The sequence below is a fragment of the Petromyzon marinus genome, chromosome 37 (assembly GCF_048934315.1).
Source record: "Petromyzon marinus isolate PM22_M1 ecotype Great Lakes invasive population chromosome 37, UKy_Petmar_22M1.pri1.0, whole genome shotgun sequence".
NCBI classification, from domain to species: domain Eukaryota; kingdom Metazoa; phylum Chordata; class Hyperoartia; order Petromyzontiformes; family Petromyzontidae; genus Petromyzon; species Petromyzon marinus.
The window spans coordinates 13124875-13152133 of record NC_133703.1 but is presented as its reverse complement, the minus strand read 5'-3'; the positions used below and the strand labels follow the sequence as shown (position 1 = coordinate 13152133).

At 55.3% G+C, this 27259-nt stretch overlaps 1 protein-coding gene across 2 annotated transcripts; it reads right to left on the bottom strand.

Annotated features, from left to right (window-relative positions):
- Window positions 1-1513: 1513 nt before the first annotated feature.
- On the bottom strand, window positions 1514-22192 carry LOC116949742 (meteorin-like). 2 transcript variants are annotated; one of them, XM_076072307.1, is made up of 5 exons: window positions 20298-20377; window positions 16519-16869; window positions 12372-12799; window positions 9126-9185; window positions 1514-6287 (listed from the first exon to the last, which is right to left on the bottom strand). In XM_076072307.1, exons 2-5 carry the CDS (start codon window positions 16593-16595, stop codon window positions 5920-5922), a joined length of 933 nt encoding a protein of 310 aa, XP_075928422.1. In that variant the 5' UTR covers window positions 16596-16869; window positions 20298-20377; the 3' UTR covers window positions 1514-5919. The 2 variants fall into 2 exon arrangements, with proteins under 2 accessions (XP_075928422.1, XP_032823265.2); XM_032967374.2 differs by lacking the exon at window positions 16519-16869 and having other exon boundaries at window positions 20298-22192.
- Between the last annotated feature and the right edge of the window lie 5067 nt (window positions 22193-27259).

The window sequence follows — 27259 nt, the reverse complement described above, 5'->3', positions numbered from 1 at the left end:
TGAAGTGCCAACCCATTTTCAGTGCTGCCCTACCTTATTACACACCAAGTGAGACCTTGTTGGTCACCCCGTGACCTTATACATCTCAACGTTCAGCCTACAAAGTCCCATCACGAGGGGAGAAACACAAAGACTTTTTTTGTATTGTTGCCCGCATTGAAACGGCTGTACGTCGTATGGAGCTGAAAACTCAATTTCCCTGTACAAGAATACGGGGTAAACCGTATGGGTTGACAGGTATGTGCCATTGCCTGAAACGTCGTCTATTATATACCCGCGTCCCCTCCCCCCCATTTAAGGTCACATGATGTCTAATTGACGTATCATTGTGTTCAGTATCATCTTCGCCGGATTGCTTTTGCTTTTAAGTTGCTTACGTTAGATTGTCTTCAAATATTCTATGTTTCGACTGTAATATCTGATTAAAAAGCCGTATCTGTGTACAATCTGATACGTCTCTGCTTTGTTGTGTTAACAAGAGACCTCGATTCAACCCATCGTCCCTCCGGGGTCGATAAAATATATACCCACTTTGTGAGGAAGTCAGAGGAGATTGTCCAATGAAAAGACTCGACCCCACCATAGGAATGTGGAATGAGCACCACTGGGCTGGCATGTAATGCTGAATTTAGCACCGCACACAATGGAGTGATGGGCAAACCAACGGGTCCGTAAGTGAAGCTAAAGGCGCAGCCCTGCAGTAGCTTGGGGCACCACGTCAGCGAGATGTTATCCATCTCGCCTGGTATACAGGAGGTCGTGAGTTTGACCCCAACCCCGATGCTTCGAAGTCTGCGTGTCCTCTCCACATTTAGAATCAACATTGTGCGTTCAGAGTATGTTGTCTGCTCTAAAATTCGACATGATGATACGCCACTTCGTTGAGCGAATCACTTGTGGCCAGGTCGCTTCTGAAACACATCTATATAGCCTCGGTTGGCCATACCTGGTAAAATTAAAAACAGTGTTATAGTGTGTGTAGCTTGCTCTTGCCACTGCTGGCTATCGGGGGCTCCACTCGAGGGTCGTTGTCCTCCTGGCCCAGATGTCTTGGAATCGGCGGGGAGTTCCCAAGCTCGACACCACCACGCACCACCTGCCGATGGACTCACCCAGTGGTGCCCCCACTTTCCAGACTGCTGGGTGTAAGAAGGCGCCAGTGCACTGCTCACCATGTGCGGCAGGAGGCAGCGAGCCCCTCAGTCTCCTCTATGGCCCTCAAGCCTGCACCTCCCCCCCCCCCCCAAGCCACCGTGCAATGTACCGTGCTTGTGTTACACTGTGCACGGCGATTTATTTGTAAAGGCCGTGTTCCAGTGATGCGGAGGAATCGCATGTCTCTGGCTGGTTTTCCCTGAAGGCCCAATTGTTTGGTTTTACGAGACCACGATAATAACGAACAAGCGATTTCCTTGTCTAAATATAATGCATGCAAATTAAATAGGTCTACCAGACAAGACCTACACGGTTTAATCAGTGACGGCACACACGTTTACTGCATGTGCAAAAGAAATATTACAAATCAGTTTGTTTTATTTCAACGAGAAGCTGTGTTAAAAAAAGCATATTAAAATACAAGTACGTCTTATTTTTAAAGAATGTATACAATACTTGCGTAACACCGATACCGATCGACATTAAAAAACTGTGGTTATTCTGTTCGCTTATTAGCGGATATACATCAGATGGTGATGACGGGTCAGATGGGCAGTTGAGAAAGACCTTCGCGTTCTGTCAGAAGACATTTACAGATGCCACTTGATCCTCACGTTCATAACCTGCAGGCAGGGGCAACGAAAAAGATCCCAGTTGCCAGAACCCTGCCGTGAGTGATGCTGGAAGGATATCATTCTCGTCGGTCTCGCTCACGAGTGGGGTTGTCATTAACGTTGTCATTCTTTTATTTACAAAAAAAATATTCTATTAGCATTTTTATCACGTGCGCATTTTTTTTTTATCCAGGGCTTTGCAAACTGCTCACCCCGTTCCATGTTCCAAAGTCTACCGGTCACTTTACAAATGCAAGCCGAACGTCGGTTGCTCTGTGAATTGGGGAATGTTATTACTATATATGCGAGTGCTTGTGCACAGCTGCGTTTTGCTGACTTCAGCTGAAGACAGGGCGCAGAATAAGACAAAACAGAGGATGGTGACACGGAGCCTGAGGGTAAATCTGCAGCCCTTCGATTGGTATTGCTCATCAAAGGGCCTCCACTCGAGGGGCATTTGGCCTACCCTTTCACGCTGGCCAGATGTCTTGGGAGTACCTACACTTCACCGCACATACGACCTGCCGAGCGACTAACTGTGGTGCACATAAATATAGAATTGAAGCTTTCGTGACTGCATAAATTACTATACTCATTGCTTTTTTTTCGGTAAAGTCACGTATGTAGAAAATTATATTAAAATAATAAATCACGACGTTTCGAACGCAACACAAGCGATCATCATCAGGTGTTTTACACAGGTGTTTTACACCTGATGATGATCGCTTGTGTTGCGTTCAACTTTACCGAAAAACAACAATGAGTGTGGTGCACATGTTTACTGCTGGGTGGACTAAGGCAAGAGGATATTAAGAAACGGCTCCATTGTTTCAACTGTCGTGCTTGGGAGATCGAACCGGCGACCTCTGGATTGCAAGTCCAGTGTGCTGACATCACACCGTGGCAGCATCCCGAGCATAATTGCAAGCTGACATAAACACATACACACATACACAACAGGTGAGCTTCTCCCACGTGAGAGAGTGCCCCTCATAGGCATCAGTGTTTTCAGGTAATACTGAATTACAAAACGTCCTTTTGACAGCATCGTGCTTGGCGTCACCATCGTCGATGTTGCGATGGCTATCAATATTCGGGTAACGATCAATCAATTCATCAATATCAAGTGGCGACGAAGTGCAGGTTCGTGCGCTGCGTTACGAACCCGACGGCCCCAGTTCGATTGCGTGCCAGGGCAGAACGCCACGCGTGAGGCTCCCTCATTCACTGGGGACAAAAAGACAGCCCCCCCCCTCCCCCCTGGCCCAAATCCCTGGGGGCCCTGGATCTCTCTTTTGGCACTTGCCCCCTCCATGAGCAATGTACCGACAATCATGCGGAAAACGCGGTCAAACAAACTCTTTGGGGACAGTGGTGATGTGTTTTTTGTTGTTGTTGTTGTTGTAGTAGGCACATGCAGAACCTGTTTGCGCACACTTCTAATACCCACACGCATTTATGGCACCAGTCATCGTGTACTTTGGTCCGGCTCAAGTGGATTAATTACTGCCCCAAATGAACTAACAAATGTCTAACAAGACCTAGTGGACTCGCTCACTATTTTACTATTTTTATTTTACCAGGTAAGGCCCGCTGAGCTATACAGCTCTTCAGAAGTGACCTGGCCACAAATGATAGCCCAATTAAGTGGCTTATCACGTGGAAAATTCTAGCAGCCAAATACAGTACTATAAGAACATGTTTCTAAATGTGGAGGGAAAAACCGGAGGACCCCAGAGAAAAATGGACGCAAACACGGGGAGAACATGCAAACTCCAAATATAGAGCAGGCATCAGGGTCGGGATTGAACCCCCAACCTACTGTATACCAGGCGAGGTAGTCAACATCTCGCCACCGCAGCGCCAAGTCGAACTCATATCCAGCAGCCAGCGCACAAGCAGTGTTCTGAATGAAACAACATGCTCGTAAGGTATTGCAGTTGAAATGTGTGATCATAGAGACACGGCGGCTTGGGAGACAATTGGGAAATCCGTCCTCAGAGGAGTGGCACCGTGTCTCCTGAAGTGACACCCACGCAAAAAATTAAGATAATTTCTCATGCCCAAACGACATATCATTGACACGAATGCCCAGCAAAGTGACAAATATGCGGCAAATGGCGAGGAGGCTTTTCTTCCTCCGATCGAGCTGGGAACAGTTCAGAGAATATTTATACTGGAAGAATCCGATGAACTATAAAGCTCTTTTTCACAGACGTCCAGCAGACGAACACGATGATGAAAGATGACACGGGCAGGAAGTAAGCGAGGCGAGGGGTGGTGAGGAGGTGAGGGAGAGGAGGCAATGGCTGGGAGGCACAATGGTGTTGAGGTAGAAGCCAAGAGAGATGCTGCTGCCTGTGGTGAATGTTTGGATCCTTGATTCTGAAGACTTGTTAATGTAACGTCCTGCTCTACATACGACATCATCACCGCTACCACCTTCATCATCATCACTATTGTTCGTCGTCATCACGACTAGGCATGCAACGACGCATTAATTCATAGATCAAAATCGATTGTTATGGTCATTATACATGCGTATGACTGTGCCTGTTTGATATTGGGTATTTTGCATTAATATATTTTTGCGTGTGATCGGCTCGTGGGACCCTTGCAGTCACTGGAGAGGCTACGTTCATTACGCTGTTAAACACATTATTGATTCTCGAATCAAACCGCGACCCTGCATCTGGGCAATTAAATTCGCTGCTGGGGGGAGGCGGGGGGGGGGGGAACGTTTTACTATCATCGCTGTCATCATCGTCATCATCGTCATTGTCTGCACCGCCAGCACTCGTGACACAAGTCCCGTGGTGCCGCCTCGATTCTCAAGAGTTGTACCACATTTTTTACATTCACCAACGCACATTGATTGACAGACCATTGAAAATCGTGGCCCAATTATTGAGTTTTATGTTTCAGATTCCCCATTAAACTCCTCTATCGTTTGTCAGTTATTAATGCCGTCGAAGCTTTCATGGCATTTTTCTTTTTGTGCATTGCTCCATTATGCTGCCGAGCAGGTTTTGCGAAACTTTAAGACGCCGTAACCGCCGCCGCAGCCGCAGCCCGGGTCACCCCTGTAAATAAAAATAAAATATATAGCCAAAACACAATAATCACGGCGCTCTTCTTGGAAAAGCTGTCGCTCGATTCCGATTTCTCCATTCGCTCAAAAATGTCAGCTGCGAGCACGGGCACAGCGCGTTCTTTAGGAGCCCTTCGCGCGCTATAAAAACCCCATCGCTCCCCCCCACAGCTACTCCCGTGGGTGCCCCCCCCCGCCTCCCTTTCTCCCCCCCCCCCCCACCGCCCTCCAACGAATTCGCCCTCTCCTTTGAGCTACTTTCCACCTCGGGGCTGAGCTGGCGATGACCGCAAACCGTCGTGCAGGGCGCGCCCTCTCCATCGCCCGAGTTGTTTGCACGATGCTCATCGCATGTGGCTCAATCATAGTTGGCGGCGGCGGTAGCAGCAGCGGCTTGCAGTCTCGTTTATATTGAATGCCAAGAAGACGCGAGTTGCTTTTGTTCGCGAAGAAAGTTGCATCGGCAGTCCCAATGCTGACCGTACTGTTCACAATGCAAAATAAAGTGAGAGGCGCAGTGTTAAATCGGAAGTTGGGCGATGCTTGCTTGTGTCCACTGATGGTCCCTGGCCAATCGCGGAAAATTCCACATTCCCATTAATGGCACAATCCTGTTATTCTGTCTTCCTCGCTACAAACGGTGTCTCTTTGCCGGGAAGCGTTCACGTTTCCTGCTGGAGCCGTAGCCCGGATATATACACACACACACACACAGGAGACGCCAAACCCATCGCGAACTTTGTCGATGGCAAACTCCGTATGGCGAGTCGGCGATTGCTCGCCACGTCGTGCGGCACGCGCACCGCGGCTCGCGAGCACCCAACGGTTCCGCACGGGCAGCGTCCACCGGGGGGGCGGGCAGCGTCCACCGGGGGGGCGGGCAGCGTCCACCGGGGGGGCGGGCAGCGTCTCGGCGTCGGCGGCAACTCCCCAGCAGGAGACGAGGGGGTGAGGCGCTCCGGTCGGCCGCTCAACAAAACCGAAGCTCACGCGCGGGGCGGACGATTACGAGGAGGAGGGGGGGCGACGGCGGCGACGGCGGCGGCGGCGCCGCGGGTCCTAGCCGACGTCGATCTCGCAGGGGCCGGCGCCGGCGGCGCGCTCGTACGCTCGGCGGAAGTCGGGGAGGCGCGGCGCGCAATCGAGCCGCGGCCGGCCGAAGTGCAGCGAGCCGGCGAGCAGGAACTCGCCGCGGCCGGCTCGCGCCCCGCAGCGCAGCGGGGTCCGCACCAGCAGCAGCGGCGGCGGCTCCCGGGCGCCGGTCGCGTTGCCGACGCCGAGATCTCCGGCGGGGGGGGGGAGGAGGAGACGGCGGAGGCGGTGGTCGACGTCCCCCCGGTGCCGGTAGACGCGCGCCACCCGCACGGCGATGACGGCCTCGTCGGCGTCGCGGTCCGGGTGCACGCTCTGGATGTGGCCCCCGATCACTGCCGGGGAGATGGACAATACCACCGTCGTCATCGTCCTCATCGTCATCATTGGCATTGCCGTGACAGCCATCAACAACAGTTTAAATAATCGTCATCAATAGCTTCAATAATCATTATTGTCATCATTACTGTTGCCGTGACAGCCATCATCAACAGCTTCAATAATCCTCGTCATCATCGTGATCTTCACATGGATTCTGCAGGCAGAATTTCGTCCTTTGACCCCCCCCCCCAGCCAGAGAAGCAACTCTTTCACGACTTGAATATCATCAGAACTTCGTCACCAACATCATGATCACACAGAGGAGGCTGCGGATAGCCCACGCACTCAACACGGAGCCTCACGGACACTCCAAAGTGCCAATGTGGGCGAGCAGCTCCACACGAGGGGCCATCTAGCAGTGGACAACTCTCCGCTGCCGACCCATTACATCTCTGAGATTCACTCCGCAGCTCTCTCTGGCTGGAATAAACTCTCCCGCTGCTATGCCTCTCAATGCGACATCATCGCTCGTACCGTCTTCGTCATCACTAAACTTCATCGTGATCATTAACATGATGAGGCACGCAATGACGCATGAATTCATCGCTTAGAATCCATCCTTATGGCCACGATACGTGCGTGTTAACATTGGTATTGTGTTCACGTTTGTCGCGCGCAATAGGCTCGTGCAGCCCTTGTGCAGCCACGAGAGGGGCTACGTTCATTACGCTGCTAAACAGATCATTGATTCTCGAATCAAACCGCGGCCCTGAATCTGGACAATTCAATTCACTGCTAGGGGGAGGGGGCGTGAACTCTAAACAACCCCGTTCATTACTCAACGTGTCATCGTCATCGTCGTCGTCATCGTCGTCGCCATCGTCGAACGCAGCTCCCGTGTGGCTCACGTGGAGGCCCCCCACTGAAGGTGGGAATTATATTTTTGGAATAAGTGACCTCTGCTCTCTTACTCACATCTCAACCTGACAGATAATCGTCCAAAACTGTCTTTTTGACCCTTTGTAAAAAGGAGTTTAAAAATATATATATATCGAAGAAGAAGAAAAACACAGAAAATGACTGATGACATGTCGAGCAAGCAAAAAAAAACCCCAGCAAATTAGAGGGGCGAGGCCCAGGTGTTGGGCCCCAGGGGGAAAGAACGCGGCCAACACTGCGGACAGCCTGCTCCCTGCGAGTCAACTGGCTCCATGCCCGATCCACCACAATGCACGCCCCCCCCCCCTTCTACTCCTCACTGTCATCGCCTCCTCTCGTTTGGGGCCCGAGAATAGTTTCGGCGGCGCGGGACGGGAGACGGTTCTCTCCGTACCCCTCCACCTCCACCCCCCCCCGCCCTCCTTTCCTCCCCACGTCGCCACCTCCCTCCGGCCACCGCGGGCAAATTATCGTCGGCAGTGAAAACAGCACGGCAATCGTTAACTGCGCTGAAAGCTCTCTCTATTACCGGCCCCCCACCGCCGAGTTATATTTAGTGCCTCGAATTATATCACCGATCTGAACGGCTTGTGCTTATCGGGCCGCTGAGCGCTAAATACTTTCAAATGCTTTCAACCCCCCCCCCCCCATCCTACCATTGCGCTCGACTCAAAACGCATCGACGATTTGGCCCCTGCGGAGCGCGATTTTTGAAGCGCGTTTTTCGAAGCGCGCTTTTTGTGAAGCGCCAAGGTTGCTGTCGGCCTGTCCAGTGTAACTCCTGACTTGCTCGCGCGTTTTGGAGCGTGTGAGCGCGCGAGAGAAAGAGAGGAACGGACTCCCCCCCCCACCTCCCCCCCCACCTCCCCCCACCAGTCCCGGAGCGACGGCGGACGAGCGGCCGGCACTTTCCCACACGTTCGGCGCGCATCGCCGTGACCTTCAAAGGTCGGGAGGGGGGAGGGGGTCGTAGTGGCGCTTCGGGGAGCAATCAAGAGGCTCCTGCCACAAATCCTCCCCCAGCCTCCGCTCCCTCGCGCTCGCTCTGCGAGAGGGAGGGAGCCAGCAGGGGTTAGGACATTAAAGAACCCCGCCGAGGGAGAACCACAGGTGAGAACGCAGGATGGTGACTTGCGATTCTGAACAAAACCATGTTTTTTTATTTTACAAAATAAGGCCCACTGATGCCATACGTCGCTCTTTTTCAGAAGCGACCTAGCCACAGATGAGAGCTCAAACGTAGCCAACCGTGCTGGTTAATGCTCCTTGACTCCAATGTCACGTTTCTAAATGTGGAGGGAATAACTGGAGGATCCGGAGAAAAATCCACGTGACCTCCTGTATACCAGGCAAAGCAGTTAACAACTCGCCATCGTGGCTGCCCCACTTGGCAATTAAACACCAAATAAAATAACTTTATTGGTACCGAGGCTCCCACAAGGCTGTGCGGGAGGGCATGTGGCACAGTTTTTGCGCCAGCTATCGTAGAGTGCTGCGGTCGTGTCGCTACAGCTGCCCGCGGTGAGTAACAATGACGTTAAAAACAATGGCGCGGCGGCTACGCCTCTCTAAATAAAAAAAACGCCGAGCTGCTCGTGCGTCCCGAGATTCAGCGGTGAACGGGACCCCGCCCTGCGATTCGCGGACGTCTCGGAATGGGAAAGGGCTAAAAAGCCTGGTTTAAGATATGGCCTAAACAAATAAAATAACACTTCACAAAATGTACAATGTACACCAATGTTATCAAGACATCATAATTATTTTTTTTCCCATCATAGGAACGTGGATTGTTTGTTTTATATTAATAAAAGGATAAAATAATTTATCGCGTGCTGGACAGAAAAGATTTCGAGCGACGCTCGTGGCGGATCGTGAGAGTGGTGGTGTGGGGGGGGGGCGGGGGATGCGCTCACCAAAGTCGCTGCTGCAAGCCGACCGCAGGATCTCGGCGTCCGTGCAGGGCCGGCACTCGTCTGAAAAATACACGGCGGGAAACAAAGAACAATTAGGGCAGAGATCACTGCGTCGGAGGTGTGCGAGCGTTCGCGAGACGCAAAGTGGGGGGGGTGTCGCTCCCTTCTCTTTTTGATCGACGCAATATTTCGTCCGCTCAGAGAGCCGCTCTCGTGCCAGCGCAAAAGCAACATCGGAATACCAGTGACGGTTTGGAGGCGGTGCTGTGCACCACGCTGGCAGTGAAATATTCAACAGCTGGCACGTGAATACCTCCCATGAGCAGATGTGGGTTACAACGGTCTTCACGAAGGCATTCGCAAAAGCGCAGTGTGTGTGTCAGTAGGCAGTGCGAAAAAATAATAATCCGAGTCAAAACGGCGAGTGCCCGCTATTGTCTGGGAGCGCTCCGGCTCCGCTGTCGACTCGCCGATTATTTGCGAGGCCCCGGCTCAGGCCCCGCCGGAGGAGCCGTCGGAGAGGGGGGGGGGGGGGGGCTGTGCAGTGACGACGCCGCGGAAGGTGGCCGGGGGTCTCCATTGTGCCGTCCTCAAAACATTTTGACTTCTCGTGAGCGACACGCTAATTTACCTCGGCCCGTTTCACCCGAGACGTCGGGAGGCGGTGAAAAATAAGCGCCCTCTTTTTCTATCCGTTTCACCCCCCGCCCCTCCCCCCCGCTCGCTTTGAGAGACAAAACGTCGCAACTGTCACTTGCGCTGGATCACTGCGAGGATTTATCACGGGAGACCCGAATCGGTGTTTTTCACCTCCGAGGCAGCGGAGCGCCATGCGCGGCGTGCCATCGGCGACAGCTTCAGAGGCATTACTGATGAGCGGAGGGGACTAAGGGGGGGGTTGGTGGTGGGAAAGTGGGGAAAAACCAGTTTATGTACCGGGGAAGAGAGCTGCGGCGAGTGATGGCCGCGGGCTGCTGGCGTGGGCGGACGAGCTAACAGAAGGCCGAGCGACGGCCTCAGGTGGGCGAGCGGCGGGCGTCGGCCAGAGAAGGTGACGTCGCTCGGAGATAGCCCGCGGCAACATTGCTCTCGTCGTTGAGGCCCTCGCCTCGAACGGGATTTGAAATTTGCACCCTCGTGACTGCGAGGCGAGGCCGCCGCCCCCCCGCCACGGCGTGCACGTGGCGACGTCACAGGCGGGACACGTTTGGTGTCCGTGAAGGGCAGCCGCCAGGGCGGCCGCCGCGGGAGCCACACTGCGGCCGCGTCCCCACCCACCCGAGTGCTGCCGTGCCGTCTATGCAAATGTGGCGAGATTCTTTTGCTGTTGTTGTTGCTGTTGATGTGGTGGAGGCGGCGGTGTGGCTCGTGGCGAGACCGTGGCAGCGCCGAGACTGAAAGCTTGGCCATGCTGTGAACGTATCGCTGGCAGCGAGGTACGGCGTGTCCAGAGATTAATTCAACTTAGGCTGGAGCCGAGAATGCGTGGAGGGGAGGGAAGTAGAGTGAGACGGGAGGGGAGAGGGAGGAGAGTGTACGGAGTGAGATAGGAGGGGAGAGGTAGGCTGGGACCAGTCCATGGAGGGTATCGAAATCTAGCGAGTGCTGCGATCTTTGAAGTTGATTGGATTGGGGGCCGGTGGAGGGATCGGAGGATCACAGTGATGTGATCTCGTTTTGCGGGTGCTTTATAACTTTAGAAATAACTTTGCTGGGGCAGTGCGAGGCTGAGGGAGGACGTTGGCATAGTGAGTGGGGGGGAAGTGGTGGAGTACTGCCATCGAGGCCACTCGAGCGGCCGAAAACCCAGAGGCATTGCCGATTCTGGCTCAGGGCCAGGTGATGTCGCCGTCCCGGGGAGATGCTTTTGCGCTCACGAGCGGTCTCACCGAATGCATTCGTTGCTTCCCGAGCGCGAGTATATTCACTCGGTAAAAATCCCACGTCTGGAGGATGCGTGCTCTCCGTCGTGCAACGGGGGTAACCCCGGTAGATGTTGCACGTCGGTCTCGCGCCGACCTGGATAAAACGACGGTTCAAAAACGGCGGAGGTTCACCACAAACCCGGGGACGTGAGCAGCAGCTTCCGTTTTTGTGCAGAGGCTGCGAGGCGTCGCGGGGCTGAGTGCAGCAGAGTGTGAATGACCTCAATCCAAAATTATAAAATGATGGGGCACAATTAAAGGGCGGTAATGACAGCCGTGACATCTTTGTCACGACTATTAATGGAAAGTAAGTGGGGCTTGGGAGGGCAAAAACACCACGGCTGGAGGGGATTTTTGTTGGCCCACGGACGGGACCGGCGGGGCGACGGAGCGACGAGATCGGCGCCTGTGCGGGGAAGTAGGACGGATTTCGGCACCGTAGCTCCGATTAGCACGGTTGGCTAAGTACGGGGAGTGAAAGAAGTTAAAAATGCATACGTACATCGCGGGACCGTGAGCGATGGCGAAATCTGTTCATAATTAATAATAATATCTGTTTGGCTTTTTGTGGGAGGAAACCCGAGAACTTGGAGACAAACTCGAGCGCTAATACGAGGAGGTGACCACTCACTGGTATGAACGGAGAGTTGAGTCATTCATCGGTGGACTGTCACCTTCTGGTCACCTCGCAGCCGATGCCTACAAAGAGCTGCGACATTCACCGGCAGTCTCCCATCCAGGTAGCAATCGCACTCGACTCAACCTCCGAAACGTGATGGTATCGGGTGGACTGGGCACCACAGTGGCGAGATGTTAACCACCTCGCCTGCTATACAATACGGGAGGTCGTGGGTTCAATCCCAACCATGTATATTTGGAGTTTGCATGTTTTCCTTATGGTCGTGTGGATTTTTCTCTGGGTCCTCAGGTTTTTACCTCTACATTTTTAAACACGTTGAAAGTATTTGTCTGCTATACATGTCCACATGATAAGCCACTTAGTTGAGCTATAATTTGTGGCCAGGTCGCTTCTGACAAAAAGCTGTGTAAGCTCAGTGGGCCTTACCTGGTCAAAATAAAAACAGTTCAAGATTACTTTGAATAGTTTTGGTCATCACGATTGGGCCCAACGGCTGAGACCCAACGACCCTGCCGACCTGCACCGTGACGCTGAAGCGTGGGGGGGGACCGGCATTGGGACGTGCCGTGCCTTTGTCCCAACTCTCTCGCTCCCCAGGACACACGTGGGCCCCCCCCCCCCGCCGCCGCTCCCCCGCCACTCCCCTCCCCCACCACCCCCCCGCCCTCCACCGCCGCTCACCGCGCCCGGCGTCCACGCCGTTGGCGTCTCCGGCGGCGCGCAGCTCGAAGCGGAAGCGCGCGACGTGGCGGCTGATGTCGGCCTGCGGCGCCGCCTGCACGTAGATCCGGCCCAGGGGCAGCGGCGTGCAGCGCACCCTCCCCGGGGCCTCCGCCTCCGCCAGCAGCAGCTCCAGGCCCCAGGGCCGCTCGGCGAACACGCTGGCGCCGCGGGAGCCTCGCGCCGCCCGCGCGCACAGCGACGCCTCGCCGGCGCCCGGGTCGCCCGGGTCGCCCGGCGCCGTCGCCGGCGCCGTCGCCGCCGGGGAAGGCGGCGGGGGCACGGGTAGCTGGATCTGCAGGGCTCCCTGCGGGTAGAGCCAGTCCACGGAGCCCTGGGTGCAGCGCAGGTAGATCTGCGAGACGGAGCGTGGATTCTGGGAGAGCCCGCTGCGCCACACGCAAAAGACAAAGATCCCCCGTGTCGGCTTAACAGACTGCTGTTGAATGCCGGCACAGCACACGAGGGGGTGGGTGGCCAGCGCCACGCCCGACCGCCTTTGTCTCCCCAGTGGCGATGATTTTACACGCCGCATCAGGTACTCAATTGAAGCCGAGTCGGCCTAGGGGAGGCCCGGGACCGGTTCAAATAATCGCCACTGGTGTTGGCCGTGAGCGGCAATCGAACTCGGGTCGCCGGGTTCATAGCGCAGTGCGCTAACCGGTGCACTGCCGCTCCCCATAGCACACACACGTGGATGCTGTCCGTTATTCAACAGGTTATGCACTGGCCCCCCCCCCCACCCCCCCTCCCGGAGGTGATGCACGCATTGAGCCACGTTCACCGCTGCCCTACAACAAGAGGCGCGGATCGACGCGGCAGAAGAGTTGCGCAGGGTGACCGGGGGGCGTGGGTCCTGGTGCAGGGAATTTAATGCCCCCCTCCCCGACAGTTTCCCCCACCTCTTTGTACCCCACAGCCTGGGCCCCTCTGGGTGTGCAACTGCACCGGGACAGACGCGGCTGTGTCCCAGTGCAGTTGCACCGCCTGCACACTATCGCTGCAGCACCACCGCAGTCGCAGGCAGACGATAAACTCGGGCGACGGGGCCTTCTTCTGGGCCGAGCTGTCATGCCAGTTAAGTTATTCAAGAAAACGCCTTTTACCGAGTCTCAAGACTCGCCTTACAGAGGGCCCTTCCGCACTTGGCGTGTTTGAGCAAATTCCATAACTTAGAACACTCAATTCTTGGCGTCTCAAAAAAATAATCAATGGTCCACGTTTGTTTCCGGGCGTTGGGGCCACACCGTGGCGATAGACCCAAGAGTCTCGTGATGAACCCTCCACCGCCCGGCGGGACTGTCCTGCTTTGGCGTGCCCCACGGATTCATCGAAATTCCGACCGACAAAGCTCCTCTCCTCAGCGGGCGGCAGCTGGAGACTCTTCGCGGTTGCGAATTCGCCATCGGAGAGTACGCACGCGGTGACGTTTCGCTGCTCAAACCTGAGCCCGAGCTTCATTGGGGAGCGAGCACGGGGGGTGTAATCAAAGTTAAAAAAAAAAGTTAAAAACAAAATCGACACCATGTGGCCCAATCCGCGCCTGGTCCTCGTCACCAACATTCCCTAAACCAGGGGGTCGCGATTGCGAATCCGTTCTCACGGGGATGCGACCGCGACCGTCAAATGGTGGGGGCACGGAGGGGGTGGGGGGGGGGGTGGCGAAGGGTAAAGAGAAACGAAGGGCTCTTGTAAGCGCTCCTTTATGAGACGTAATTAATGCAGGAGCCGTGTGGTGCTCGGTGGGAAAGTGCGGGTTGCGCGGTTTCGGGGGAGAAAGGGCGGCCAGTGAAAGGAGCCAGGCGACGCGTCACTGCCCACATTTGCATCTGAATGGGGGGATATTGGTAAACACGGCGACGGAGAGACGGCGGAGGAGAGCGGGGTCGCGCGGGGGCTCGGGCCAGAGCGCCGAGCTGCCGCCTCCCCAGAAACCTCGGCGGCGCGGGGGAGCGGCGGTCCCGCTCCGGACCGCCGGGTCGACGAGTTCGGATCCCCCGGGCCGATCGTCGGCAGGAGTCTCCGGTGTGGGCACATCTACAAGACGACATCGTCATTATCGGAAGGAACTTCCGATAATGACGATGTCGACTTGCGGATGTGCGCGCGTTATGCTCGCTCGCTCTTGCAGGGAGAGCCGCGAGTGGCAACCCACGACCCCCTCGAGTGCCGTGCCGGCCTTCGCGGGTGCTGCTTGCTAACAGCACTTGCCTCAACAGTCTGTTAAGGTTACACGGGGAGATCTTTGTCTTTTGATGTCAGGGTGCGGGCGGGGGTGGAGACACGTGGCACAGAATGTAAACGCACCGAGTCGGGTCCCCGAACCGACACTGCCGAGAGCGTGGGTCAGACTCCGGACAGCCACTCTTGATCAATAATTATAAACAATAATTTCTACTTGCAACGTGCGGCCGCACAGTCGTCACTCTCGCAGAGAGAGAACGACTCAGAGACGCGAGGAATCACAGGCCCAAGCTCTGCGGCCCTCCATGTATAAAGGAGTTGTCGGCCAATAACTCAGCGTTTACATGTGGGAGGAAACCGGAGCACCCGGTGAATATCCACGCATGCGAGGGGGCAACGCTCAATCCCATATAGAAGGGACAGGTGGACTCCACGCTTGCTGTGCCGGTTTCTCCTGGCGAGCCGGGGTATGGCGCCTCCCTTGATGCCCACAGGAAGGAGAGTTTCACAGCATTTCAGAATGGGAATGATATTTATTTACATTGGAGGAATCCGATGAGCTATCAAGCTCTTTTTCACAGATGTCCAGTCAGGGCGGGTCAGAGCGTCCCCGCATGCGGTGAGCCACCGACTGTTGGCTCCACGGCACTGGATTACGGGCAGCAGCAGCAGCAGCCACCTGACTCGTCCGCGTGGATTCTGGGCGCTGTCCCCCTGCTGCCCTCTGGACGCCCTCTGGGGTCTCCGGTTTACTCCCAATTGCAAAGCAATAAAAAAAAACTCATCGAGGAATTGGCTGGCATTGGCGCTCCTCAATCATCACCCCCCCTCCCTCCTCCTCTCCCCCCTTGTGAAATGCCCACCACCCGCCCCCCTCTTCGTAGCCCATTCCTGGGCCCCCTCTGGCACGAGGACCCCCGTGGTGCAGCAGCTGCACCACCTGCACGATCGAGCGCCACGCCACTGGTAGCGCACTCGACGGGACCTCCCGCTGCACAGCTCAAGGGGTTCCAATCTGCGAGTTGCCGAGAAAAACTCATCGCAGCGCAGGGCGGAAACACGACGACGACGACGACGACTCGCATACCCCGTGCTCTGCGTGTGCGCGAGCAGCTCTCGGCCTTGCGCAGGAAACCACTAGCTCCTGTAGAACTGCATTGAAGTTATCATGTCTTACAACCATTGGCGTAATGACTACATTATCAGCTCAGGGTGTGTGGCAATCAGTCAGGTGGGGGCCCCAATATTTGATTCGTCTCGCACGGTCGCACCGTAGGCTATTATGTATCGCGGCTCCTCTTGTCACGCTCACGGTCTCGACCATTCAACTCCGTCGGGGCGCTCCGTTTTAAATAAGTTCTTGTACACTGCTGTGGAAAACAAATCTCATGGTGGTTGTCAAACTCGTAGCTTTGGCCACCAGGGGGGAGGCCAAGGCACCCCCTGCCTGCTCCACGCAGCGAGGCGATGTGCACGCTACGTCGAGAGCAGGAGGGCTGGGACCCATCGCAGAATGAGTGGCGATGAGGTCACCGGAGGCGATGAGGTCACCGGAGGCGATGAGGTCAGTGGTGGCGATGAGGTCACCGGTGGTGATGAGGTCAACGGTGGCGGTGAGGTCAGTGGTGGCGATGAGGTCACCGGAGGCGATGAGGTCACCGGAGGCAATGAGGTCAGTGGTGGCGATGAGGTCACCGGAGGCGATGAGGTGCTGGGTGGCGATGAGGTGCTGGGTGGCGATGATGTGCTGGGTGGCGATGAGGTGCTGGGTGGCGATGAGGTGGTTACCAGTGGCTCAGGAGCCATCGACACAGAGCTGACACTTCTGAGTTCTCGCTCGGTTCCAATCTGAGATTCAGCTTCCCACAATTAAACCTACTTAGAATGAATGAAACCTACTAATTAAACTACTAATTAAACCTACTTCTCAAACGCAGTGCCACGAGGAAGGCTCACAGCCCAAATCGTCACCGGTTGTATTCGCTTTCCTTTAGGGTCCATGCATGCACGCACGCGGTGTCGTTCATTGGTGAACGTGTCCAGTTTTTGTTGTTGTTGTTTTTTGTGCCCGTGCACCGCTGCCCGTGCACAGCAGCAGCAGCATGGGCGGCGGCGGCGGCGTCGTCGCCAGGCAGTTTGTCTCAGCCCAGGCACCAATGACGACCACGCGGAGGCGTCCCATCGCGTGACATTTGGCTCGGCGCTGAATTCGGCTCAAGTCCGTGCAGCCGCTGCACCACCGAGGCCCATGGGCCAGAGGGGGCTCAGGAGGGGGCTACGAAGAGAGGGGGGGGGGGCGGTGGACATTTGACAAAGGGGGGCGGGGGGGGTGATGATTGAGGAGCGCCCATGCCAGCCAACGCTCTCTCTCTGCAGGGCACAAAGCGACCCTCAGACGTAGGTCTGCGACGGCCACTTCCGTGGCCGATCTCTGGCAACGGGGGGGGTGGTGTAACGCTCGCTGCTCGGAGCTCCACAAGTGCTGCCTCTTCCTCTCGCCGCACGGCGTCGATTTCCTCCACGATGCAGCTCTTCGGGAACTGTTGATGGTTGTTGTTGTTGTCGAGTGCATTCCTGAACACGTTCGAATCTCGTGGGGGTTTTCCCGGGACGCACTGCGCCGATTGTTCCGTGACAGTGTCGTGGGTTTCTGCCCATTTACAGGACTCGATGCTGTGGCATTGCAACAAAGCGGAATGCAAATTGGGCAATGAGATGCGGGGAGAGGAAAGTGACGTTACACTCGGCAGGGACGGGATCGTGCCAGGAGCCTCAAATCTGAAACGTGTACTCGGGGCCGCAATTCGCTTGAGGGCGTCTTAAATCGTGAGGATGACGATGAGTGTTCGGGCACAAAGGCAGAGAGACAAAGTTGCCATTGTGTTGGGTGGTTGTCTCCGCAGGAGGGCTGTCAATCCAGCACTGTGGAGGCAGCAGCGAGGGTTGGCGGTTTACCGCACGACGGTTGCAAAACTCCGTTCCCGTGTGCAACGAGGAGGTGCCGTACCCTGGCCCGCCAGGAGAAGGCGGAACAGCAAGCAGACTATTTTCCCATCCGTTTCCATCTGTACGGGGATCGAGCATTTCCCCCTCGTGCGCCTGGGTTTTCTCCGGGCGCTCCGGTTTCCTCCCACACGTATCATGAACACTCGTCAGTAATTACTTGAAAACATCTTAAAATAAAAACCCGAATGTAGGCCACTTCCTGACAAAGAGTCATACAATAAAACAGTGAATGATTGTTATGTTTGTAAGCTCCAACTAATCTCTGAAATTACAGCAGAAGGTGGCCGGCCCGTGTACAGAAGACACAGCAGTAGACAAAGTCGCCCTCATAGCTCTCCCACGCACACTCGAAACAAAGATCCCCCATGTAGCCTTCACAGACTATAGGGGAAAGTGCTGTTAGCGAGCACCTGTGAAGGCCGGCACGGTACACAAGGGGATGGGTGGCCTGAACCACGCCCGACCGCCTTTGTTTCCCAGGTGACGATGTTTACACATCACACCAGGTACTCATTTGAAGGCTGAGTCGACCTAGGGGGAGGCCCGGGTGTTGGCCGTGAGCAGGAATTGAACGCGGGTTGCCAGGTTCGTAGCGCGTAGCGCTAACCACTGCACTCCCGCTCCCCCACACACACTCATAGACACATACACACACATACCCTACACACACACCCTACACACACGCATACCCACATACACTCGCTCATACCCACACACACTCATCCACCCACACATACCCACACATACCCACACACACATACCCACACACACTCACCCTGACACACACTCACCCTGACACACACTCATCCACACATACACACACATATCCTACAAACACATACCCACATACACTCGCTCATACCCACACACGACACGTATCGGAATTAAGTGAACTGCAAACCCTGTCGTTAAAGAAGTGAACAGGACGGGTGCAAACCGCGACTCGCCCTCCGTCCCATAAACTCAACACAACTTGGCCCCAAATAGCGGCGTCCCGGACCCGCGGATCCTGCCCGACCCCAGCCGAGGCCGGCCCGGGTCGTCGCGATTGGGAAAGTCTGTGGAGCTTTATAGCCCATCGGGTGCCTCGGGCTCAAATGAAGAAGATTCTGACTCCCGTCCTGTCTCTCCCTCGCGGCTTCGTGGAAGGCGCGGACCCTTCAGCCTCAACCACGCTGGGGGCCTTAAATGGGGGGCCCGGCCACAGCCCCCCACAGGAACCTGGCGGGGCTGTCCGGGATATCTCCTCGTCTCATCCTCCTCATGTCTCTCTGTGACCGTGTCTATCTCTACGTGTCTCTCCATCCCTCCCTGTGTCTTCACGTATCTCTCTCGTCTCTCTCTCGTCTCTCTCCCCGTCTCCCCGTGCCTCGTGCTATGGGGATGATGCGCTTGGACCTAGGCGAGCTAAGTTGTCACGGCCCATCACACCTCGTGCTCACCGTCACTGACGCAAGCACCCCGGGCACAGAACGGTGGCGATGTTTTAACTACCTCGCCCTGCTGTTTATTTACAGCTTGCGGTGTCTCTCTTCCCGTTGTCGCGTCCTCATTCAGAAACACCGTCACGCGTTTAGCGTCTCTGGCTGCCATCAATGTCCACGCGTTTAGACGAGGACACACTTCACTCACTATTGAGGAGACACTTCGTTCAGCTGTCACTCATGGCCAGAGTCGCGTCTGATAAAGAGCTACGTGGCTCAGTGGGCCTTAAGTGGTAAACTATAAATCAGTTTATTAGTTTAGTTTAGAAGTCATCCATCGACATCCCCACGGTCAGAGACGCAAGTCACCCAAGCGTCAGAACATCAACAACATCAGCAACATCAACATCATGATCACACACAGGCTGCGGATAGCCCACGCACCCAACACGGAGCTTCACGGATACTCCAAAGTGCCAGTGTGGGTGAGCAGCTTCACACGAGGGGCCATCTAGCAGTGGACAACTCTCCGCTGTCGACCCATTACATCTCTGAGATTCACTCCTCAGCTCTCCGGCTGAATATACCACGACTTGCGTTGTGAATAAACCACGACTTGGCGTTGTGAATAAACCACGACTTGGCGTTGTGAATATACCACGACTTGTATTGTGAATAAACCACGACTTGGTGTTGTGACTATACCACGACTTGCGTTGTGAATAAACCACGACTTGCGTTGTGAATAAAACTCTCCCGCTGCTATGCCTCTTCATGCGACACCACCATCACCACCACCGCCATCACCATTCATCACCATTCATCACCAACCATCACCACCACCATTCATCATCACCACCATTCATCATCACTACCATTCATCACCACCATCATCATCACCACCATCATCATCATCACCACCATCACCACCATTCATCACCACCACCATCACCACCACCATCACCACCATTCATCACCACCACCATCACCACCATTCATCACCACCACCATCACCACCATTCATCACCATCCATCACCAACCACCACCATTCATCATCACCACCACCATTCATCATCACCACCACCATTCATCATCACCACCACCATTCATCATCACCACCATCACCACCATTCATCATCATCACCACCATCACCACCACCATCATCATCATCACCAGCACCATCACCACCATTCATCACCACTACCATCACCACCATCACCACCACCATCACCACAACCACCGCCTCCATCACCACGGATTGCGATGCTCACCTGCCTGTCCACGAGCACGGCTCCTCGGAGACGGGAGCCGCCTCGGCGCAGAGCCACGCGGAGCCCAGCAGCAGCAGCAGATCCATCGCTGACGACGACGATGGCTCGAAGCCAGCAGCGGAGAGAGAATGTCAGACACCAGAATCCAACACGGACACCGGCATCAGAGGTCCTCTCTCTCCACCCCGCCGCGTCCCCTTCGCCCTGCTCCGCCTAGGACTTCTCTTCGCGCCCTGCGTGGCCAGCCGTGCACGTCGGGAGGTCGCTCCGCGCTCGACTCCACCGCTTGGCACCAAGGCAGGCTGCTGCTGCTGCTGTGGGCTGGGGGAGGGAGGAGGAGGGAGGAGGAGGAGGGCCACAGCGGCAGCGGCGCCGCCACCAACGCGCGTGGCCCTTAATAGGCGCTCGCCGACAGCAGCTGCTGCTGTAGCTGCTGCGGGAGGATCTCCAATCGCCTGCGCAGAGTGGACCCCGCGACGATTCCTGACCCAGCGAGCAACTCCGCTTGGGGGGTCGTCCGAGACGCCCCGCGCACTGCGAAGTTGTCGGGCGGAGGAGGCGAAGCGCGCTGCGCACCGCGAGGGCAGCAGCGGCGAGGAGCGTCTGGAGGGGGCTGTGGGGATGGAGCTCGCGTCACGGGCGGGGGGAGATGCTGGCTGCTGCTGCCCGCGGCTAGGGAGGAGGAGGAGGCGTGGGGGAGGGGGTGGAGGGGACTGTGGTGGTGGGAGGATAATAAGTGGTAGTGGTGTTGTTCTTGGGAGACTGGGGGGTGGTGGTTGTGTTGGGAGGGATGATGATGAGTGTGTGTGGTTGGTGGTAGCGGTGTTGTTGTGCAGTCTTCATCGGTGATCCTCGCTAACAGCACTTGCCCCAACAGTCGGTTAAGGCTGCACGGGGGTTCTTTGTCTTTGGTTCTGTTGTTGTTGTTGCTCGCGGTTGGAGAATGATGGTGGTGGTGGGAAGGTGATTATAACTTATATAGTTGAGTGGTAACACGGATAAACTAATTACTGTACAAGAATGATGATGATGTTAGGTTGATGGCGATGTTGTTGAGGTGTGGTGGTGGTCGCGTGGGAAGATGATGCTGGTGGGAGGAAGGTGATGGGAGATGGTGATGGTGACTGGATGAAAGGATGATGGAGGATGGTGATGGTGGGGGATGGTGGCTGTGGGGGAGGATGGTGGCTGTGGTGATGGTGGGGGATGGTGAGTGGTGATGGTGGCTGTGGGGGAGGATAGTGAGTGGTGATGGTGAGTGATGGTGGCTGTGATGGAGGATGGTGAGTGGTGATGGTGGCTGTGGTGATAGTGAGTGGTGATAGTGGCTGTGATGGAGGATGGTGGCTGTGGTGATGGTGAGTGGTGATAGTGGCTGTGATGGAGGATGGTGAGTGGTGATGGTGAGTGGTGATAGTGGCTGTGATGGAGGATAGTGAGTGGTGATGGTGAGTGGTGATGGTGGCTGTGGTGATGGTGGGGGATGGTGGCTGTGATGGAGGATGGTGAGTGGTGATGGTGAGTGGTGATGGTGAGTGGTGAGTGGTGAGTGGTGATGGTGAGTGGTGATGGTGAGTGGTGATGGTGAGTGGTGATGGTGGCTGTGGTGATGGTGAGTGGTGATGGTGGCTGTGATGGAGGATGGTGAGTGGTGATGGTGAGTGGTGATGGTGACTGTGGAGGAGGATGGTGAGTGGTGATGGTGGCTGTGATGGAGGATGGTGAGTGGTGATGGTGGCTGTGATGGTGGGGGATGGTGAGTGGTGATGGTGGCTGTGGGGGATGACGGCCTGCGGAGTGGGGGGTGGTGCCGAGACGGAGGATGGTGAGTGGGAGCGAGAGGAATGTCTCCCTCTCGCTCCTTCTTTCTTTCTTCAGTTTTAGAGACAAAGCTCAAAGAATGAGGAGGAGGAGAGGGGTTCTGGGGGAGCGCGCAGCTTTAGAATTCCGAGGTGGCGGGGAGGGGGGTGGTGCTCAAAGCAGAGACGCACATGGCGATAGTGGTGGGGGATGGAGCCACGTGGGGGTTCCCATCGCAGTCTCCCTCGTCGTCGGTGCCGACTGTCGCGGGTTGGGATGGCCGGGCCCGAGGTCCAGGGTGCTGTTGGCGTCACTTTTAATGTCTGTTACCGAGCCATACTTTGGGTTCTGAGCGCGCAAGCCATGAAATACCAAGACAAAGATTCGCTCCCCCGTCCGATCCTGTATAGCCTTTAACAGACTGTTGGGGCAAGTGCTGTGAGCGAGCAATCTATGCCTCGCGAGCGGTAGAGATAACTCGCCACTGTTGTTGATCGCGAGCGGGAATCGAACTCGGGTGGTCCGGAGTTTGCGGCGCAGTGCGCCTACCACGGCGCCGCCGCCGCTCCCCGTGGTGGTGATGGTGATGCACCCAGGCCGGGCTGCACGTTGGTACACGCGGCTCTTGTCCGTGTCTGCACGCAGCGCGAGAGCTACGGGGTTGCAGCAACGAATTCAGACACCGAACTGAGCTCTGGGAGCAAACGCTCAGCGGTCTCGCGCACCGCGCAACGAAACCGGAATTCCTGAGTTCACGTCCCGTCCGCGGCTAACGTGCGTGGCGAGTGATGGGTACATGATGAGCCGGTCCTGATCCTCAACTCTCACACCGCCCCAGTCTACCCGAACCACCTTCACCAACCCGCAGTCACCAGTGCGGTGAAGTATGGCACAATGACCCCCCGCGGGGAGGGAGACCTTCATCCAGCAGTAGATTGACAAAGAGGCTGCGAATGATGAAATGCATCATCACTGTTATCGCATTATGCACGAATGGAAAATAAATAACAACTCTCCTCTAAGCGGTGTGGCTGCGGTCAATCCAGAACAGACCGTACCACGTGTCACGGACGCAATGCCCCGATCCACAAATAACGAAGGAGACATCACAGCGATGATGATGATGATGCACGACTCCGCTTGCTCCTGACGCGGTTGTCTGTGGCTTGACCACCTTGAATGTGAAGTCGTTGCACTGCATCTCCATCAACAGCCATACGACAAGAAGATGATGATGCTGATGATGAAGTCCATTGAGAACTAAGCAGGGCTCTGCGATTCACTTGGACAAAAGTGAAACACCACAAGGAGCACGCCCTCGGAGACACGCGCCCTGTCCAGGCCTCTCTCGGTGTTCATCTCTCGCCGCCGAACGCCTCCTCGAGTCTCGAGGCTCTCCGCTCAGGAGGGTCCTGCCACACTGCGTTGTTCGGCCGACATGAACACGTTTTGGCCTCGTGTGGAAGGAAACCGGAGAGCTCTGAGAAATTATGTTTTTATTTTAATCTTCATTTGAAGCTTTCGTGACTGTAGGGATCCATACTCTTTGGTTCTTTCGGTAAAGTCACGTAGGTAGAAAAATAAAACAAAATAAAAAATAATAAAATATCACGACTATTTTTATTTTGTTTAATTTTTCTACCTGCGTGACTTTACCGAAACAACCAAAGAGTATGTTTTAATTTTATTTAACCAGGTAAGGCTCACTGAGGCTATATATGGAGCTCTAGAAGCGACCTGGTTATCACAAATGATATCTCAACGAAAGTGGCTTATTCTCGCGTGGACATTTATAGCAGCCAAACATTCCAAACGCGATGTTGTTTCTAAATGTGGAGAGACAAAATAACCTGGAGAGGACCTGGAGAAAAATCCACGCGACCACGGGGAGAGAGACACCGCAAACTCCAAATATTACAGCAGCAGGCGTCAGGGTTTAGATCGAACCCACGACCTCCGGTATACAATGGGCGAGGTCGTTAACATCTCCTAGCCACCGTGATGATGATGAGAGAGAGAAACCCGCAGACTCCAAATATACAACAGCAGACGTCAGGGTCAAGATCGAACCCACGACCTCTTGTGTACCGGGCGAGGTAGTTAACATCTCCTAGCTACCGTGATGATGATGATGATGAGAGAGAGACACGCAAACTCCAAATATACAGCAGCATACATCAGAGTCAAGATCGAACCCACGACCTCCTGTATACCAGGCGAGGTAGTTAACATCTCCTAGCCACTGTGATGATGAGAGAGAGAGAAACCCGCAAACTCCAAATAAACAGCAGACGTCAGAGTCGGGATCGAACCCACGACCTCCTGTCTACCAGGCGAGGTCGTTAACATCTCCTAGCCACCTCTATACGGGCACTTCCACCTCCTGGCCGCGCATCCCGAACCCTGCACCTACAACACCTGGCAAGCCTCAGTGGCCACTCGGAGAGTGAGTCACCAGGCCTCCCGCCTGCTTCACCTTCGCCCATCCAGGGTGAGTTGGCGTGAAGACACAGAGGAATAAATGGACAGTCTTTGTTCACCGTCCCTGTGTGTCTACTTGCATCCACTGCTGGCTCGTTCGTGGGGTTGTTTGATCATACTTCACCCTGGAGAAGAGTTTGGGTTGAAGGCAGGTGGGAGGGGGGGGTGGAGAGAGAGGACCCAGTTCAAATATATCTCGACCATCATATTAGCCGCGGGTCGGAATCCAACTCGTGTGGCCGGGTTCATAGTTCACAGCAGAGCCCGAGCACGCTAACCGCTGCGCCACCGCTCCACCCACAGCGCAACCTCCTTCCTCCTCATCGTTACTTGGCGGGACCCTCCTGAAAACGAGACTCAGCGAGGCCTTCCTCGGTCAAACAGGCGGAGTAAATACTAAAAACAACAACAGCAGCAGCAGCTAAACAGGATCGCTCAAAGACCCAACTGACCCCTTTTAGGCTGCGCTCAACTTTGAGGCCACGCGACCTCTGTCACCTCGGCTGGCACCCCCCTCACACGGGGCCTGCGTTTGTCTCCGTGCCTGGGGCCTGACAACCAATGGCCCATCCACACGAAGACAGAGATCTCTCACCCCTCCGCCCCGTATCAGAATGTCTATTTATTCTGGAGGAATCCGATGAGCCACCACAAACGCTCTTCATATCACGGAGGATTCAGATTGTGACGGTCGAAAGTGTTCGCCCCCAGCAGCGTGATCGCTCGCTGCGGCTCCGCAGGTGCCAGGGACGGTGATCAGGAGCGTGACGGCGGTGGCTGTGCAGGATACGACCGTGGGACCGCGTTTCCCCCCAGCTCCTTTACTGAAATAGCTACGGATGTTTTACAACCCCGTCTACACCAGTACGTAGGCTATAACTATACATAACGATATAGATGTATTATTTTAGTTGCACCGTACGTTGGGTTTAGAGGAAGACACGCCTCACAGTGACAGTTTAATAACAAATATATTTGAAGGCACAATACTCACAATGAGGTTATCGCGCCACTTGCTGCTGCTGCTCTTGATGCGATAGCCACAGATGCCGCTAATCACCCAGCTCGGTCCATGTCGTTTTTAACGAGCACATTTATTTAAATATTTTTTCTCAACATTTTTGTTACCTCTTCATCTGTGGATTCTGCCCCCCCCCCCCCAACCTTGTGGCTGACCGGGCCCCTATGCGTCGCATAACGCTGCCACCCCCCCCCCAATCAAAGTTGCGACCTTCACAGTGAGATATCGCTGTCTGCGGGACGGTTGCAAGCGATTGTGCGTCGCGTGAAATGAAGTCGCGGGCCGGGTTTGGCCCGACGGGACCCACGTGGCGTGTCTACCCACGTGTGGTGTCTACCCACGTGGCGTCTACCCGCACGGCGTCTACCCACGTAGTCTACCCACGCGTGGTGTTTACCCACGTGGCGTCTACCCGCACGGCGTCTACCCGCACGGCGTCTACCCACGTAGTCTACCCACGTGGTCTTCCCGTGTAGTCTACCCACGTGGTCTTCCCGTGCAGTCTACCCACGCGGTCTTCCCGTGTAGTCTACCTGCGTGGTCTTCTCGTGTAGTCTACCCACGTGGTCTTCTCGTGTAGTCTACCCACGTGGTCTTCCCACGTAGTCTACCCACGTGGTCTTCCCGTGTAGTCTACCCACGTGGTCTTCCCGTGCAGTCTACCCACGCGGTCTTCCCGTGTTGTCTACCCACGTGGTCTTCCCGTGTAGTCTACCCGCGTGGTCTTCCCGTGTAGTCTACCCACGTGGTCTTCCCGTGTTGTCTACCCACGTGGTCTTCCCGTGTAGTCTACCTGCGCTGTTACTCGGCCGAGAGCGGCGGCGCTCCGTCGACTGACGCCACGACCCTCAAGGGCTGCTTGCACCCCCCCACCCCCAATTGTGGTGGCAATTTGAAGGATTCCGTAAAGCCGGCGTAAGCTCGAATTCCCCCGATAGTAATTATCCGACCTGTTCACGCGGCTTTAGCCTCTAATTGGGACGGTAATCAGGGCAGGGTGATGCATGGTACGGTGATAATAAAAAAAGCCCTTTCATTTTACCCAGGAAAGCCTCATTCAGTCTCAAGACTTCCTTTCAGGAGGGCCTCCGCTACAATTGAGAGTTTGCCTTCGTGCATGTTGCGCGAGGAGACGGGAGAAGCTGGAGGAGACCCACCACGCAATCGAGGGGGTGACCACGTGATGGCTTCTCGCACAGATCCACAGATTCACCCTTCTTGGGTCTCGTCGGCAGCAGAGTGACGCCGGTCAAAACCAAGGAGCTCTAATGTTGACAAAACGTTGTACGTGGGAGCCATACACGCAAGCTATGGGTCATGATAAGGGGCCGTCCATAAATGACGTCACGCACCTGGGGGGGGGTCAGATATTTGTGACGAGGGGGGGGTTTGAGAAATGTGACGTCACATCAAAATGCGCAACTTTAAATGAATATAGACAACACGTTCTACTTAATTAAATAGACTTTTTAATTAATGTTTTCTCCTACAGCATCAGAGTGCAGCGCCACATTAAATACGCACTACAATGACAATAGTTTAAAGCGATTTGAAGCATGTTCTATTTTTGGGGGGGAGGGGGCAGAGCTTTGTGACGTCATATTTGAGGGGGGGGTCTGACTTTTTGTGACGCCGTGTGACGAAGGGGGGGGGGGTCAAA

Bases quoted from the DNA above. Each gene is read 5' to 3' on its own strand.
- LOC116949742 (XM_032967374.2), bottom strand. From the start codon at position 20,383: ATGGATCTGCTGCTGCTGCTGGGCTCCGCGTGGCTCTGCGCCGAGGCG. The intron at 9,186-12,371 runs GTGAGCGGCGGT...TGTATTTTTCAG, and splicing joins CGGCGTGGACGCCGGGCGCG to ACGAGTGCCGGCCCTGCACG. The intron at 6,288-9,125 runs GTGAGCGCATCC...TCTCCCCGGCAG, and splicing joins GGCTTGCAGCAGCGACTTTG to TGATCGGGGGCCACATCCAG.